General features: G+C 44.4%; 2 protein-coding genes across 18 annotated transcripts in view; one reads left to right on the top strand and one right to left on the bottom strand.

The window, feature by feature from the left end:
• The window catches only part of DCUN1D2 (defective in cullin neddylation 1 domain containing 2), a 38,292-nt gene extending 31,330 nt beyond the window's left edge, over nt 1-6,962 (bottom strand). For 2 of the 13 annotated variants that reach the window (XM_066380503.1, XM_066380504.1), the window contains exons 1-2: nt 6,806-6,912; nt 3,919-3,992 (exon numbers count right to left, since the gene is read on the bottom strand). In XM_066380503.1, the coding sequence (XP_066236600.1) occupies nt 3,919-3,942 (24 nt within the window). In that variant the 5' untranslated portion in view covers nt 3,943-3,992; nt 6,806-6,912. Of the gene's footprint in view, nt 1-572; nt 593-682; nt 761-3,918; nt 3,993-6,460; nt 6,481-6,629; nt 6,655-6,805 lie in introns of those variants that run through there. The other 11 variants (XM_066380516.1, XM_066380505.1, XM_066380509.1 and 8 more) reach the window with 11 other exon arrangements.
• Nucleotides 6,963-7,223: 261 nt separating this feature from the next.
• The window catches only part of TMCO3 (transmembrane and coiled-coil domains 3), a 66,058-nt gene continuing 59,113 nt past the window's right edge, over nt 7,224-14,168 (top strand). For 3 of the 5 annotated variants that reach the window (XM_066380502.1, XM_066380498.1, XM_066380499.1), the window contains exons 1-2: nt 7,224-7,439; nt 9,720-9,810. The gene's annotated coding sequence lies outside the window, so the exon portion shown is untranslated. Of the gene's footprint in view, nt 7,440-7,510; nt 7,661-7,762; nt 7,783-9,719; nt 9,811-14,168 lie in introns of those variants that run through there. The other 2 variants (XM_066380500.1, XM_066380501.1) reach the window with 2 other exon arrangements.

Below are 14,168 nucleotides of genomic sequence, written 5' to 3'. Positions count from 1 at the left end.
TGAAAACATACATACATAATTAAACATAGCTTTAAAAATAATTTACAAACGTTCCAAAAGCAGGCACAAAAACCCTGTTATGACTAAATAAATATGACACTAACAGCAAGAATATCTGTGCACATGAGACAAATAAAATAGAAAAATAGGGCAGAGGCTGTGGGTAGGTAGTAAATAACAAAACTGCCAAGTAACTGTACTATATATAGTATATAATGAAACAGAATAACATCTTAATACTTCCAGATAGAGGATGGTAAAATTTCTATTTATCTAACTAACTTGATGAAAATTACACCAGAAATAAGTGATTCACTAATTTCTGTAAATCAAAATAGACTCAGTCTACTAGATTCTAATGCTTTACACATAAGGGGGAGATTTTTCACTTAAAAAATTTATACTCAATCTCGTTTCAAAAACGATGAGGTAGAGTACAGAGACACAAAATAAAATATAACTTACAAAAGTACATAGTGGAAAACAGGATATCGGTGAAGAAAGTGAGAGGAAGGAAAAAGGAAAATAAGGAAGCAAGCCAGGGATACGATACAGACACGCATACCACATACAAGAGCTGGAAGTTAGCTGGAGATTAGGCTTTGAGCTTCCCACTAGCTAAAGCAGAGAAGAAAATACGGCCAGTTTGGAAAACCTGTTTTTATAAGATTTAAAAACCTACCAGTGGCTCAGAAGTGGCACAGCTCCTCCTGGCACTGAAACCCGAAGGGAGTGTTCCTGCGGCTGCTCATGAAAGGGCAGTGCGCAATGTCCCCTTCGTACCAGACCAACTCATCAAAATGCCAACAATAAATAGCAGAGCCAGCTTCCAGAGTTTTTTCTTAAGGCATCCCTCAATGCATGCTGATGCCAAAATAGCATAGTAGAATTCAGTAGGAGCATAGATAATGCGGTCCAAACACACTGCTATCCAAGCATGGTCCGGGAACCACAGGGTCTTGAGACTCTTCGGGGGATCTATCATGACAAAACTATCTTCATAATCATTCCAAGCCACTCTCTGCCTTTCTCACTCTCATTGGTGTACAGCAGAGGCTTCCAGGGGCTACACAACTGGTGACATCACAACAGACTGAACGCAGAACATTTGAGAACCTACCTTTTATTAAGCTAGACATTAAAGATATTTTCAAAACTGTAATATAATGCAGATATGTAATAAATATATTTTTATTTTTAAGTATGTAAATATTTTTAAACTTTATAATTTATTTTTTTTTAATTAAGTGAGAGATGGGGAGGCAGAGACACATTCCTGCGTGTGCCCTGACAGAGATCCACCCAGCAAGCCACTACCAGGCGCTGCCCTGCTGGGCCGGAGCTCCGTTACTTGGCAACTGAGCTATTTTAGCACCTGAGGCCTAGGCCATGGAGCCATCCTCAGCACCCAGGGCCAATTCTGCTGGAAACATTTGAGCCATGTCTGTGGGAGGAGAAAGGGTGGAGAAGTAGATGGTTGCTTCTCCTGTGTGCCCTGACCAGAAATGGATCCCGGGACTTCCACACGCCAGGCCAATACTCTACTGCTAAGTCAATCATCCAGGGTCAATAATTTAATTTCTAATATGGTATATACCAATGTTTATAACCCACATAAACACAAGCTCTTTGGGGTCCCAGTAATTTTTTAAAGTGTATAGGGGACCCAGGACTAAAAAGTTTGAGAACTGTAGGCCCTGGCCAGGTAGCTCAGTTGGTTAGAACACCATCCCAATATGCCAAGGTTGTGGGTTCGAGCCCCAGTCAGGGTTCACACAAGAAATCAACCAATGATTACATAAATAAGTGAAACAGCAAACTAATGTGTGTTTTTTTCCTTTCTCTCTCCCTTCTGCTCTAAAATCAATACATTTAAATATATATATATTTTAAAAGTTTAAGGACTGCTGGTCTAGGGTAGCACTGAAAATGAACATTTTGGCTACTTAGAACAAGGTTGATCATTTGAGGTCTTGGGTTCCTTTTGGAATCTGGTAAAAGTCACAGACCTTCTCTCTAGGAAAACATACGTGGTACACACATATGTGTGTAGTTGTGCATAAAATTTCAGAGTTTTCACAGCATGTTTAACTGTTCTTCGGAGGATAGCAAAATACAGAAGTCAGATGAAGAACTGGTGAGCTAGACACCACTGGTGTCTGTTGCAGCTACTTAACTCGGCCACTGCAGCGAACGCAGCCACGGGCAACATGCAAACAACTGAGCGTGCTGTGCATCAAAAAAACACGGGCAGCTAGCCTGCGCTCTGTAGTCTACTATCCTGATCTTACTCTAGGGGAACACATGAAATATATGTTTCACGCATTATTTATTGAAATGGAATTTTTGAAAAGAACTAGAGAAAGAATTCAAGGTATATTCCCTGGTAAGATCAAATTTAACTAAATTAGGGCAGATCCCACAAGTTTTGATAGTAAGCTGACAAAAATAAATCTAGCAACTTTTTATAAAGTTAATGGCCTTCCCAAGGGAGGTTGGGCAAAGCCAAGGATTACCTCAGAAAGCTTAAGATAGAAACAGATGTTCAACCTCAAAATGGTACACCATTAAAAATAACCATGATATATTTATTATGAAAATTGCCATCGATGCTAGATTTTAAATTTCTGTCATGGCTGTAAAACAAAATTTGGTGTATATATATGAAATTATATATGAAATTCAGTCATAAGGAAGAATAAAGTGCTGATGCTACAATGTGGATGAATCTCACAAACATGCTGAGTGAAAGAATTTAGTCACAAAAGGTCATACAATGTATGATTCCATTTTTATGAAATATCCACAAGCGGCAAGTCCACAGAGCCTGAGACAGGTTGGTAGTATCCAGGGGCTGGGGTAAGGAGGAATGGGGAGTGAGTGCTAATGGGTGTGGGGTTTTCTTGGGGGTGATGAAAATATTTGCAAGTAGATAGAGGTGGTGATAGCACAATGGTATAAATGTGCTAAGTAGTACTAAACGCAAATGAACTGTACATTTCCCCCCTTCTTTTCCAAGTGAGAGGAGGGGAGAGAGACAGATTCCTGCATGCGCCCCAACCTGGATCCACCTGGCAACCCACCCACTCCATCTGGGGCTGATGTTCTGCCCATCTGGGGCTATGCTTGTAACCAAACTATTTTAAGCGCCCAAGGCAGAGGCTCCACAGAGCCATCCTCAGCTGGGGCCAATGTGCTCAAAGCAATTGATCCATGGCTGCAAGAGAAGGAGAGAGAGAGAGAGAGAGAAGAAGAAGAAGGAGGAGGAGAAGGAGGAGGAGGAGGGGGAGGAAAAGGAGGGGAGGAGGAGGAGGAGGAGGAAGAGGAGGAGGAGAATAATAATAATAATAATAATTATTATTATTATTAAAAGAAGGAGAAGGAGGAGGAGGAGGAGGAGGAGGAGGAGGAGGAGAAGGAGAAGGAGAAGGAGAAGAAGAAGGAGAAGGAGAAGGAGAAGGAGAAGGAGAAGGAGAAGGAGAAGGAGAAGGAGAAGGAGAAGGAGAAGGAGAAGGGTGGAGAAGTAAATGGTCGCTTCTCCTGTGTGCCCTGACCGGGATAACCACACACTGGGCCAATGCTCTACTGCTGAGCCAACTGGCCAGGGCCTGAACTATACACTTTTTAATCACTAATTTTATGTTATATAATTGCTACCTCAAAAGAAAACTCAACATAATACCCTTAGAACCTCCAAGATTAATGAACAGAGAAACATACTGTCAGGTAACTTAAATATTTAACCAGCTCTATACAACTGATATTATCCACACCGAGAAAATGTTGACAGACAGCTGGAAAATATGATGATGCCTGATCTCAAGGCACTTTTCTTGATAATCACCTCTTGAGGTCTTTCCTAATATATGACTATACACACACACACACACACACACACACACACACACACACACACACCTCTGCCTGCTGAGGTGGGCACATCTTGCCTGGGCAGTGCAGCTGCACCACAGCAGTGTAAAGGAGAATGTTTTCTGAAAATTCAAGAAGAGGAGGTACAGGAGTATATGGATCTAGGCCACACAAGGTGGTCTGAATTGTTACTATGTTAAGTTACAAAATGAGTAGACCTAAAGATAGAGAAACAAATAGATCACTCTTCCATCTATTCCAAGTGCCTAACATGTCAAAAGACAGATTCTACAACATTGAACCTCTAAGTGATATGAAAGTTCTGGTTCTGAATGAGTAACAGTAGCCATGGGTCTAAATTTAGCCCATAACAAGTCTCTGGCTAGGATGGAAAGGCAATTGCCATTAAAGTTGCAATGATTTGATGTTGCCCATTACAAGTTCTCCATAAAATAATAGCCATTAAAACAATAATCATTAAGCTAAGTCTAAAGACTGTATGTTAAATTTGCAAACTGCAAGTTGCAATTTGTAAAAATGGGAACTGGCATAAGGCTCTCTGAAAAAAAAAAGCTTCAAAACAAAAAAATTATAGGGGAAAGAAGAAAACTTTGGTCTATTTAGACAGGACTAAATCCATGTAAAATTAATAAAGGTCCATAAAATTGCAGGACCAAGGGTTAGCCTTCAATTTCTGACAGTCTTCACTGAGGCTTACTGTGTCTAGAGAATTAAATTATTAATGGTAGCTTTGGGGGCAAGAGAGGCATTTTCTATGTTTCATTGTTTTACTCTTAAAATATACAAAATTTTTTACTATAAACCTGGATAATGTAGTAGAAATATAAAATTCTCTAACCTATGATAAAAGTCTCAAATATTTTAACTGTGACCTTGTGAAAAAATCGCTTACATAATATGGGCACCAAGACTGACCATACATAAAATGGAAAAAAAAAAAAGTTATTCTTAGAGTCAACCTACTAGGGGCTGCCAAGGCAACCATAAAGATCAAATTAATTACATAAACTTGGTCACTCTGACTGTTCAGGCTGGGGGAGGGGTAAAATTCAAGTGTTTCCTTTCACACTCTTCGATCCCCAACCTCTGCAGTGGTTGCACAGTCTGCTTCTGCCAAGTTAAGTTCCTGCTCACCCAGCCCCTTCCCCTTAAGACCTGGAGAGAGCGGTCTCTGCCTGCTGAGGTGAGCACATCTCACCTGGGCAGTGCAGCTGCTCCACTAAGTCGTCAAGTGCCTCTGGCTGGCTGCACTGCTGACTACCCCCGTCTTGGTTTCTACCATCACTCTCTCTAGTCTTCTTGTTTCACTGCCATGCCCTTCTTCGTCTCCTTCTCGGCAAATCTTCCCACCCTGAAGTTCTGTCCTCAGGCCTCCACTCTTTCCCCTCCACATTCCTCCTGGACTATTTCTTTCCTATTTGCAACCCTCTCACTGGCCTCCCAGTACCAATAGGATAAAGACTAACATTTTCCTCTTGTGCCTTAGAAGGCTGCACAATCTGGGTTCAGCCCCCTTACAAGCTTCCCACCGTTTCATTTTTGCCTGGCTCTCCATGGTGTAGCCAAGCAAATCTTCTGATTCCTAGAACATGCCTTCTCCCACCACCTATTTTGTTCTTTCCAGCTGGAGTACTTGCACACATCTGGCTGTCCCTTCCACTCCACTTATTCTTGAGAGCTCAGCTCATACTGTATTACTTTGGCTAAGCCTTCACCGATTGCCTCCGCATCTGACACCACTCACCCAAATCACATGGGTTCCTGGAACCCGTGCCACTCCCTAGCACTTATCACAACTGTAATAAAATAGTTGTGTTTAGTGCTAAGCCTCTGCTAAGACATCAGCTCCATGAATACCAAACCCACAGCTGTCTTGCTCACCATCAAATCCCTAGCACATTGCACACTACATTCCTCACACAAAGAAACCTCTGAATTTACTGAATGAATGATGGAATCCATCAAATATCATGGTTTCCACTACTTTTCAAAGTAATTGTACCTTTCAAGAAACCTCTTTTCTGAGCTCCAGATATGTATCTGCAGCCAACTACAAGATCCCTCTGTTTCCCCCTCATTACTATACTGTTTTCTCACACAAATCTGCTCTTTCCTCTATATTCCCTATTTTGGTCAATAATATCACCATCTGCTCAGATGCCCAAGCCAGAACTGCTGAGTCCTTTCTTTCTTTTAATTCTCCATTTCTGAATAGTTCTGTAAAAGTCCTCACCCCACCCTCCTCTCATCGCCCTTATTCATACACACAATCTTTGAATCACTTCTCACCTCTTCTTCCCTAAATTACTGCAACAGCTTCCTAGCTGGTCTCCCTGCAATCCAATTCCTATCCTCTCTGCAAAGGCTTTTAAAAATAAAATGCAAATCACACAGGACCCCACTGCCTAAAGACCTTTCATGTCCCCTGTCATCTTCTGGATAAACTCTACACTCAGCATAGAATACAAATCCCTGCTTTTGTAGTCCTGCCCTTGTCGACCCTGAACTTCACGATCCAACCATACTGAATTCCTGGCAATGCCCAAGGGCACTACCTTGCCCATTTCACCTCTGACAGGATGCTGCGTCTGTCCGAAACTTCTCTCCCTTGTCGTTCATCTGGCTGCTTTTGCTTAGGTGGAGCACTGGTCGGAGTCCTCAAGCCTGCCCAGTGCCTCACCATAACGCTGCACTTAGGTCACCTCTCAGGTCTCACCCTGGGCTGTGCAGGGTCCTACCTGCGTGCCTCCCCAAATCCAACGGCGCCCACGTCGAAAGAGGGAGGCCCGTGACCCCGCCACCCCGGTGACCTTCGCGCTTGGAGCTCCACCACTCCGGCCCCGCGACCCGGGAGCTGACCCTGTGCTGGGTCTGCAGAAGGGCCGGGCGGAAGGCTACACCGCCGGCCACCTACCATTATCCCCGGCGCTTCCCGCCTCTCACCCGCCCGGCCGTCAGCGCAGGAGCCCCAGCCGTCTCCGGTCCCACTCCACTCGCTCTGTCCCGGTCCTTGGCTCCTGGGACACCCGCACGGGGAGGGGCGCAGCGGAGACGGTGACACGTCCTGCTGACCGAACTCCAAATCCCGGCGTGCACCGATCCGCCCGGGAGCCGCCCCGCCCCGCGCCCCGCCCCACGCCCCGCCTCCTCCTCGGACTTCGCTGTGCTCCAGCCGCCCCGGGGCCAAAAGTATCAGGCCCGCCTCTCCTACAAATCCCGGTGTGCACTGCGCCGCCCAGGGGACCATGGCAACTGGGTCCCCGCTCTCTCCAACAAATCCCAATGAGCATCGCGCGGGCGAAGGAACCCATGCCCTCCCCCTTAAAGGGGCAGCTAGTCTCTCTTGTCCGCGTCTGCGGAGACGGCGCTCGGGAGAGGGGATCGGGCGACTGGGGGTGTCTACTTGCCGGACGCAGTCCCTGTCCCTGCCTCAAGGGCGGCCGCGCCGCCTGCGAAGGGATGCGGGGAAGCCGCGTCCCTGTCCACCCTTCACCTCCCGGCGCCCGAGAGCCGGCCCCAGGCCTGACGCGCGGCGTCCAAGCATCCCGGTGAGCGTCGCGCGGGGTTGGGTCGTGCCCAAGTTCGGGCCCTCGGGGCTCCCTCCCTGGTCTCCTCCGGGGAGTCGTCCCTTCCCGGGGCTTCCTTCTGGGCAGAGTCTCCCCCGTTCGGAGGTCTCCCTTTCTCTCCGCTCCGAGGGTCTCTCAGACTCGGGCCTTTCTGCTCCCAGAGCCCTGCTCTCCATCTCCCCTCCTGCGTGCCTGGCCCTGCGGTGTGTGGACGATTGTTCAGCCTTCCCCACAACTTCTTACAAAGACCGATGGACGTGGCCGTGGGCCCCGGGGTTGTGCTGCGGAGTGGTAAAGCCACCCGTGTCAGCGGCTCGACCGCTGGGTGGGTTCACAGGCCAGGCTGTTGCTAACTTCGGTGTGAAGTTCTGGTTGCTGTAGCCAGTCAGATAAACAGGGTCGTATCAGACCTAATGCCTTCTGCCGACTCTGGGCCATCTCCCAGGGGAGACAGGGGAGACCCAGTGATGGCTGGAATTCAGCGGGCAGCTCATCTTCGCGCACCGTAAGCCCAGGGGGGCCGTGCGGATCCCTACTCCTCCCCCCAAAAAACTCTAATTCGTAGTTCCCTTCTTATTCCTGGTTCTAAGGAAAGAACAAATGCAGGTGGATGACCTCCAACCTTCTTGTAGGCCCTATGTCTCAGTGCTTTTTGGATCTCTCTTGGTAGCACCTGAGTATATGTAATGGCTATTTTAAACACCCCGTTAGAACACAAGCTCTGACGTTCACATATTATTAGGTCGTATAGTGATCTAGAAATAAGGTAGCTCAGCCTTTTCATATGTATACATTTTTTAGAGATGAGAAGCATCAATCATCAGTTTTTCATTGCGACACCTTAGTTGTTCATTGATTGCTTTCTCCTATGTGCCTTGACCATGGGCCTTCAGCAGACTGAGTAACCCCTTGCTCGAGCCAGCGACCTTGGGTCCAAGCTGGTGAGCTTTGCTCAAACCAGATGAGCCCACACTCAAGCTGGTGACCCTGGGGTCTCGAACCTGGGTCCTCCACATCCCAGGCCGACGCTCTATCCACTGAGCAACCGCCTGGTCAGGCCTGATTATTCTTTGGGTTGGAGCATCATTTCTCTTGTAAAATTAACTACTCAATGGAATATTTGTTTTTTATAGAGTTTAATGAACAATTAAATTGCTTAAGCCTGACCAGGCGGTGGCGCAGTGGATAGAGTATCAGACTGGGATACAGAGGACCCAGGTTGGAAACCCCAAAGTCGCCAGCTTGAACACAGGCTCATCTGGTTTGAGCAAGGCTCACCAGCTGGAGTCCAAGGTCGCTGGCTTGAGACAGGGGTCACTCGATCTGCTGTAGCTGACTTGAGAAAGAGGTTACTCGGTCTGCTGTAGCCCCACAGTCAAGGCACATATGAGAAAGCAATTAATGAATTACGGTGCCACAACGAAGAATTGATGCTTCTCTTCATTTCTCTCCCTTCCTGTCTGTCTGACCTCCCTTTCTCTGACTCTCTCTGTCTCTGTCACACAAAAAACAACAATTAAATTGCTTAAATGTTTTAAATGTCCATAAAAGTTTTTTTCTTCTTTCTTCCCCTCTCCCTTTCTTAACTCATTCTCCCAATTCACTTATTAATAGATATGAATAGCCATAAATTGTATTTACAGGATAGTAAGTGCTTTATTTTTTAAAATAACATCATTCAATTTGTTAAAATTTAAAATATGCACCTGACCAGGTGGTGGTGCAGTGGATGGAGTGTCAGACTGGGACACGGAGGACCCGGGTTCGAGACCCCGAGGTCGCTAGCTTGAGCGCGGGCTCATCGGGTTTGAGCAGAGCTCACCAGCTTGAGCCCAGGGTCGCTGGCTCAAGCAAGGGGTCACTTGCTCTGCTGCAGCCCCCCCCCCATCAGGGCACATGTGAGAGATCAATCAATGGACAATTAAGGAACCGCAACGAAGAATTGATATTTCTCATCTCTCTTCGTTCCTGTCTGTCTGTCCCTATCTGTCCCTCTCTCTGACTCTCTGTCTCTACCACAAAAACAAACAAACAAACAAAAAATTAAAAAAAAATTTTTTAAAATATGCTTTTTAAGTTAAAACCACAAATTTGATTGAGGTAAGTTATTTGTGTTGGAGTTTCCTCACCAGACCTTTCCACAAGCTCCTCCTTTGTTGCCTGTTCAATTCATGTTTTTTGCTGAACCTCCAACTGATGGTGATATCACAAAGAAATTTTAAACCATTAAATAGAAACAATCCTCATATTTTCATTTTTCAGAGGAAGCTAAATAAATAATACTGGACTCCTCTGTTCCTGCCACACCCACACTGCTTGCTGTGGAGTTTCCTGCACCCAACCCAGGCACCAGGTCAGTACCCCACACACACACACACACACACACGTGGGGCCCAGGTTCAGCTGGGTGGATGGGCCTGGCCCCTGGCTTGGGCTGTGGGGTGACCTGTGGGGAGCTGAGTCAGAGTCAGAGCCCAGCGCAGGCAGCCAGGCAGACCGTGGCTGCCGCACAAGTGTGGTGAGTAACCTGGCTGCTTTCTTTCTTTCTTTTTTTTTTTTTTTTGTATTTTTCTGAAGCTGGAAACGGGGAGAGACAGTCAGACAGACTCCCGCATGCGCCCGACCGGGATCCACCCGGCATGCCCACCAGGGTGCGACGCTCTGCCCACCAGGGGGCGATGCTCTGCCCACCAGGGGGCGATGCTCTGCCCCTCCGGGGCGTCGCTCTGCCGGGACCAGAGCCACTCTAGCGCCTGGGGCAGAGGCCAAGGAGCCATCCCCAGTGCCCGGGCCATCTTTGCTCCAATGGAACCTTGGCTGCGGGAGGGGAAGAGAGAGACAGAGAGGAGGGAGGGGCGGTGGAGAAGCAAATGGGCGCTTCTCCTATGTGCCCTGGCCGGGAATCGAACCCGGGTCCCCCCGCACGCCAGGCCGATGCTCTACCACTGAGCCAACCGGCCAGGGCCACCTGGCTGCTTTCTCAGCAGTTTGATCTGGTAAATGTGAGGCAGGAGGTCTGAAAAGTTTCCAGGAGGAGACACGAAGGAGGTCCTGTGGCTGCACGGGAGCGGGAGGCTGGGCGACAAAGCTGCAAGGCTTTCCACCTTGAGCCTATTATAAAAAATTTTAAAAGGAGTAGCTGCTTCAATTCCCCTTCATGGGCCTCCCCTTCCCCTGAAAGGACTCCATAAACTCTAGGGCTCTGGGCTTTGTGGGTCCTAACAGCAGGTGTCGAAGGAGTTAATCTCCTCACATACCCTGCAGTCAGGATGGATCTCACAGTTAGAGATGTATGAGAGAAGTCTTTAATGACTTTTTTCTGAAAAAGCCTGCTCTGAGACTACATTATTATGCTTTGCTTTTGAGCTCTTTATCCAATAAATGTATCTGATATTTCTGAATTGCTGAAAATTTTCTATAGAATAAGGATAATGTGGTTTTTATGTAACAAGACAATGAATTGAAAGTATAAGAAGTTTTTGAGTAGGCTTAACAGTGAATCCATTTGACTTTTTATTCTAAATCATTTAAGGCATCTATTAGAAACATTTTTCTTAATCAAATAATCTCATCAATTTAAAAATAAGTTTTGACATGGATGGACCTTGATAACATTATACTGAGTGAAATAAGTAAATTGGAAAAAACTAATAACTTTATGATTCCATACATAGATGGGACATAAAAATGAGACTCAGAGACATGGACAAGAGTGTGGTGGTTGGGGGTGGGGTAGGGGGAGGGGAGGGGCACAAAGAAAACCAGACTGAAGGTGATAGAAGACAGTCTGACTTTGGGTGATGGGTATGCAACACAATCAAATGTCAAAATAACCTGGAGATGTTTTCTCTGAACATATTTACCCTGATTTATCAATGTCACCTCATTAAAATTAATAATAAAAATAAAAAATTAAAATAAATAAATAAACTCAGTTTTGAGGTTCCTGTTCTGCATTTATAAAAACATGCAAAACCCATTAGATATTTGATAAGTTGGGGAAAGATATTTTAATTAATGTTGGAATAGAAACTTTTTCAAATACTATAGATGCTTTGGGGGAGGGGTATGCTCAAAGTATTGATTTTGCTATTGCTCTAAGTGAAAACTAACCTTGGTTTTATTGTTGCTGAGCCATCCTGAAAACCTTTGGCTCTGGTTTAGGACATTTTCTAGTTTATTTTAAATTTATTTATTTGTTTTTTATTTTTATTTTTGACAGAGACAGAGAGAGAGTCAGAGAGAAGGACAGATAGGAACAGACAGACAGGAAGGAAGAGAGATGAGAAGCATCAATTCTTTGTTGAAGCACCTTAGTTCATTGATTGTTTCTCATATGTGCCTTGACTGGGGGACTACAGCCGAATGAGTGACTCCTTGCTCAAGCCAACAATCGTGGGCTTCAAGCCAGCAACCTTTGGGCTCAAGCCAGTGACCTTTGGGCTCAAGCCAGCGACCATGGGGTTATGTTTATGATCCCACGCTCAAGCCAGCAACCCTGCAGTCAAGCCAGTGACCTCGGGGTTTTAAACCTGGGTCCTCCACATTCCAGTCTGACATTCTATCCACTGAGCCACAGCCTGGTCAGGCTAGTTATATTCATATATATATATAAGATCTACTGGAAAGTTCTGTCCATTTTTGGAATAAAACAAAATACAAATTTTTCTTACTGTCAATAAACTTTACTAAATAATATAATTGCCATTATTATTAATGATTTCTTGCCAGTGTGAGGGCAATTGTATATCCCATTTTTGAAAAATGTTTTATCTTTTGATGCAAAAAATTGAACCAGTGCTTTTTGATATCTTCTTCATTTTTTAATTTTTTGCCCTTCAAAAAATTTTGTAAGGACAAAAACAAGTGATAGTCGGAGGCTAAGTCCGGGGAATATGATGGATGTGACAGACATGCTTCTGTAGCATTTCTTCCTTGTTGAAATTCGTAAAAATTACAGTGGCGTAAATGAACTTTATCAGTAGCCACGGGTACACTATCGCTTCACACATAAGACTAACGTGAACCAACTTTGTTTTAGTTAATTTGCTACATCAGTATGTATACATTAAGTGATAAAAATAGAGAGGCACACATGGGCCAAATAAACATGTGCTTACGTGTCGAAACTTGTGATAGAACTGGACAGAACTTTCTGGTAGATGTTATATATATAAATGTCCTTGCTCTGCAACATAAATGGTGATCATTACATGTGATAAGAATTTAGTGGGAAACGGCAAACATTTACATAAAATACTGCAGAGAAGTCTTGTAATACTTTGCCCAGTTTTACCCATGGTAGCTCCTTATAAAACTATATTATTAGCAAGAAATTGCATTGATAACAATCCACCTACCTTTTTCGGATTGCACCAATATTACATGCATTTATGTGTCTGTGTGTATGTCATAATCTGTACAGTTCTATCACACGTGTAGATTTGTATAGGCACACCACTATCAGTACACAAGAGCATATCTGTCCCACAGGGTTCCTCCTGCTGTCTTGTCATAGTCACAACCACCTCTTTGCCCTGTCCTACCCCTGACAACTATTGATATGATCTGTTCTCCAGCTCTACAGTTTGTCATTTCAAGAATGTTGTGTAACTGGAATCATATACTGTGTGTGATGGGCTCTCCTCACTCAGCCTTGAGATCAGTATCAGTAAAGATATAGAAACTTTAAGAATTCATTGTAGCCAGACCAGGTGGTGGTGCAGTGGATAGAGTGTCGGACTGGGATGCAGAGGACCCAGGTTCGAGACCCCGAGGTTGCCAGCTTGAGCGTGGGCTCATCTGGTTTGAGCAAAAGCTCACCAGCTTGGACCCAAGGTCGCTGGCTCGAGCAAGGGGTTACTCGGTCTGCTGAAGGCCCGCAGTCAAGGCACATATGAGAAAGCAATCAATGAACAACTAAGGTGTGTAACACATAATGAAAAACTAATGATTGATGCTTCTCATCTCTCTGTTCCTGTCTGTCTGTCCCTGTCTATCTCTCTCTCTGTCTCTGAAAAAAAAAAAGAATTCATTGTAAAAACACAATAAATCCAAAGTGTCTTTTTTATAGCAAAAATATAACAATAACAAAATAACACTGAAGCTAAAAATGTTTCTATTTACTCAGGAAAAAGCATGTTACAATTTAGTAGTCTATAGAATTTAGTAGCCAAGTTTGAAGGGAAAATAAAATGAGTTTAAGAAAAAGGAGTAATTCATATTTTAAAGGTCTATGAATAATTTCAGTTTTATGTTGATGACTTAAGCTTGTTTCAGTAGAACTATTAGTTTGACTACAAATAAAATTCTCAAAGATTTCTCATAAAAATTAATAACTCTCTTAGGTATTATGGTTTAGAGGGATAGCCTTTTAATTTCAAGGACTTGTTTTAGAAAGTAACCAGAAATAAACAAAAGGGTGTTATTCATACACAAACTGTGCAGCAGGGTTTTTTTTTCCTGAAGTTTGCAATCCATAAAAATCACTTTGGTGGGTAAAGGGGAGGCATTAATGAAGCATCTGAACTGTCTTTCTTGGTTCTGAAATGTACTAAAAATGGGCACTTCTGAAGTAGCATTTCAATTCCTTCTCTCCCTTGGAACAATAGAAGCTTAGCAATTAAGTGAGTCATGAAAATAACATATCAGCTATATTGTTAGGTATTACTGTGATTGGTTAATGGTTTATTTATTTTTGAGGTGGGAACA

The sequence above is a fragment of the Saccopteryx leptura genome, chromosome 4, assembly GCF_036850995.1.
Source record: "Saccopteryx leptura isolate mSacLep1 chromosome 4, mSacLep1_pri_phased_curated, whole genome shotgun sequence".
Lineage (NCBI taxonomy): Eukaryota > Metazoa > Chordata > Mammalia > Chiroptera > Emballonuridae > Saccopteryx > Saccopteryx leptura.
The sequence above is the reverse complement of the archived record's forward strand: the minus strand, read 5'-3'. Positions and strand labels throughout refer to the sequence as shown.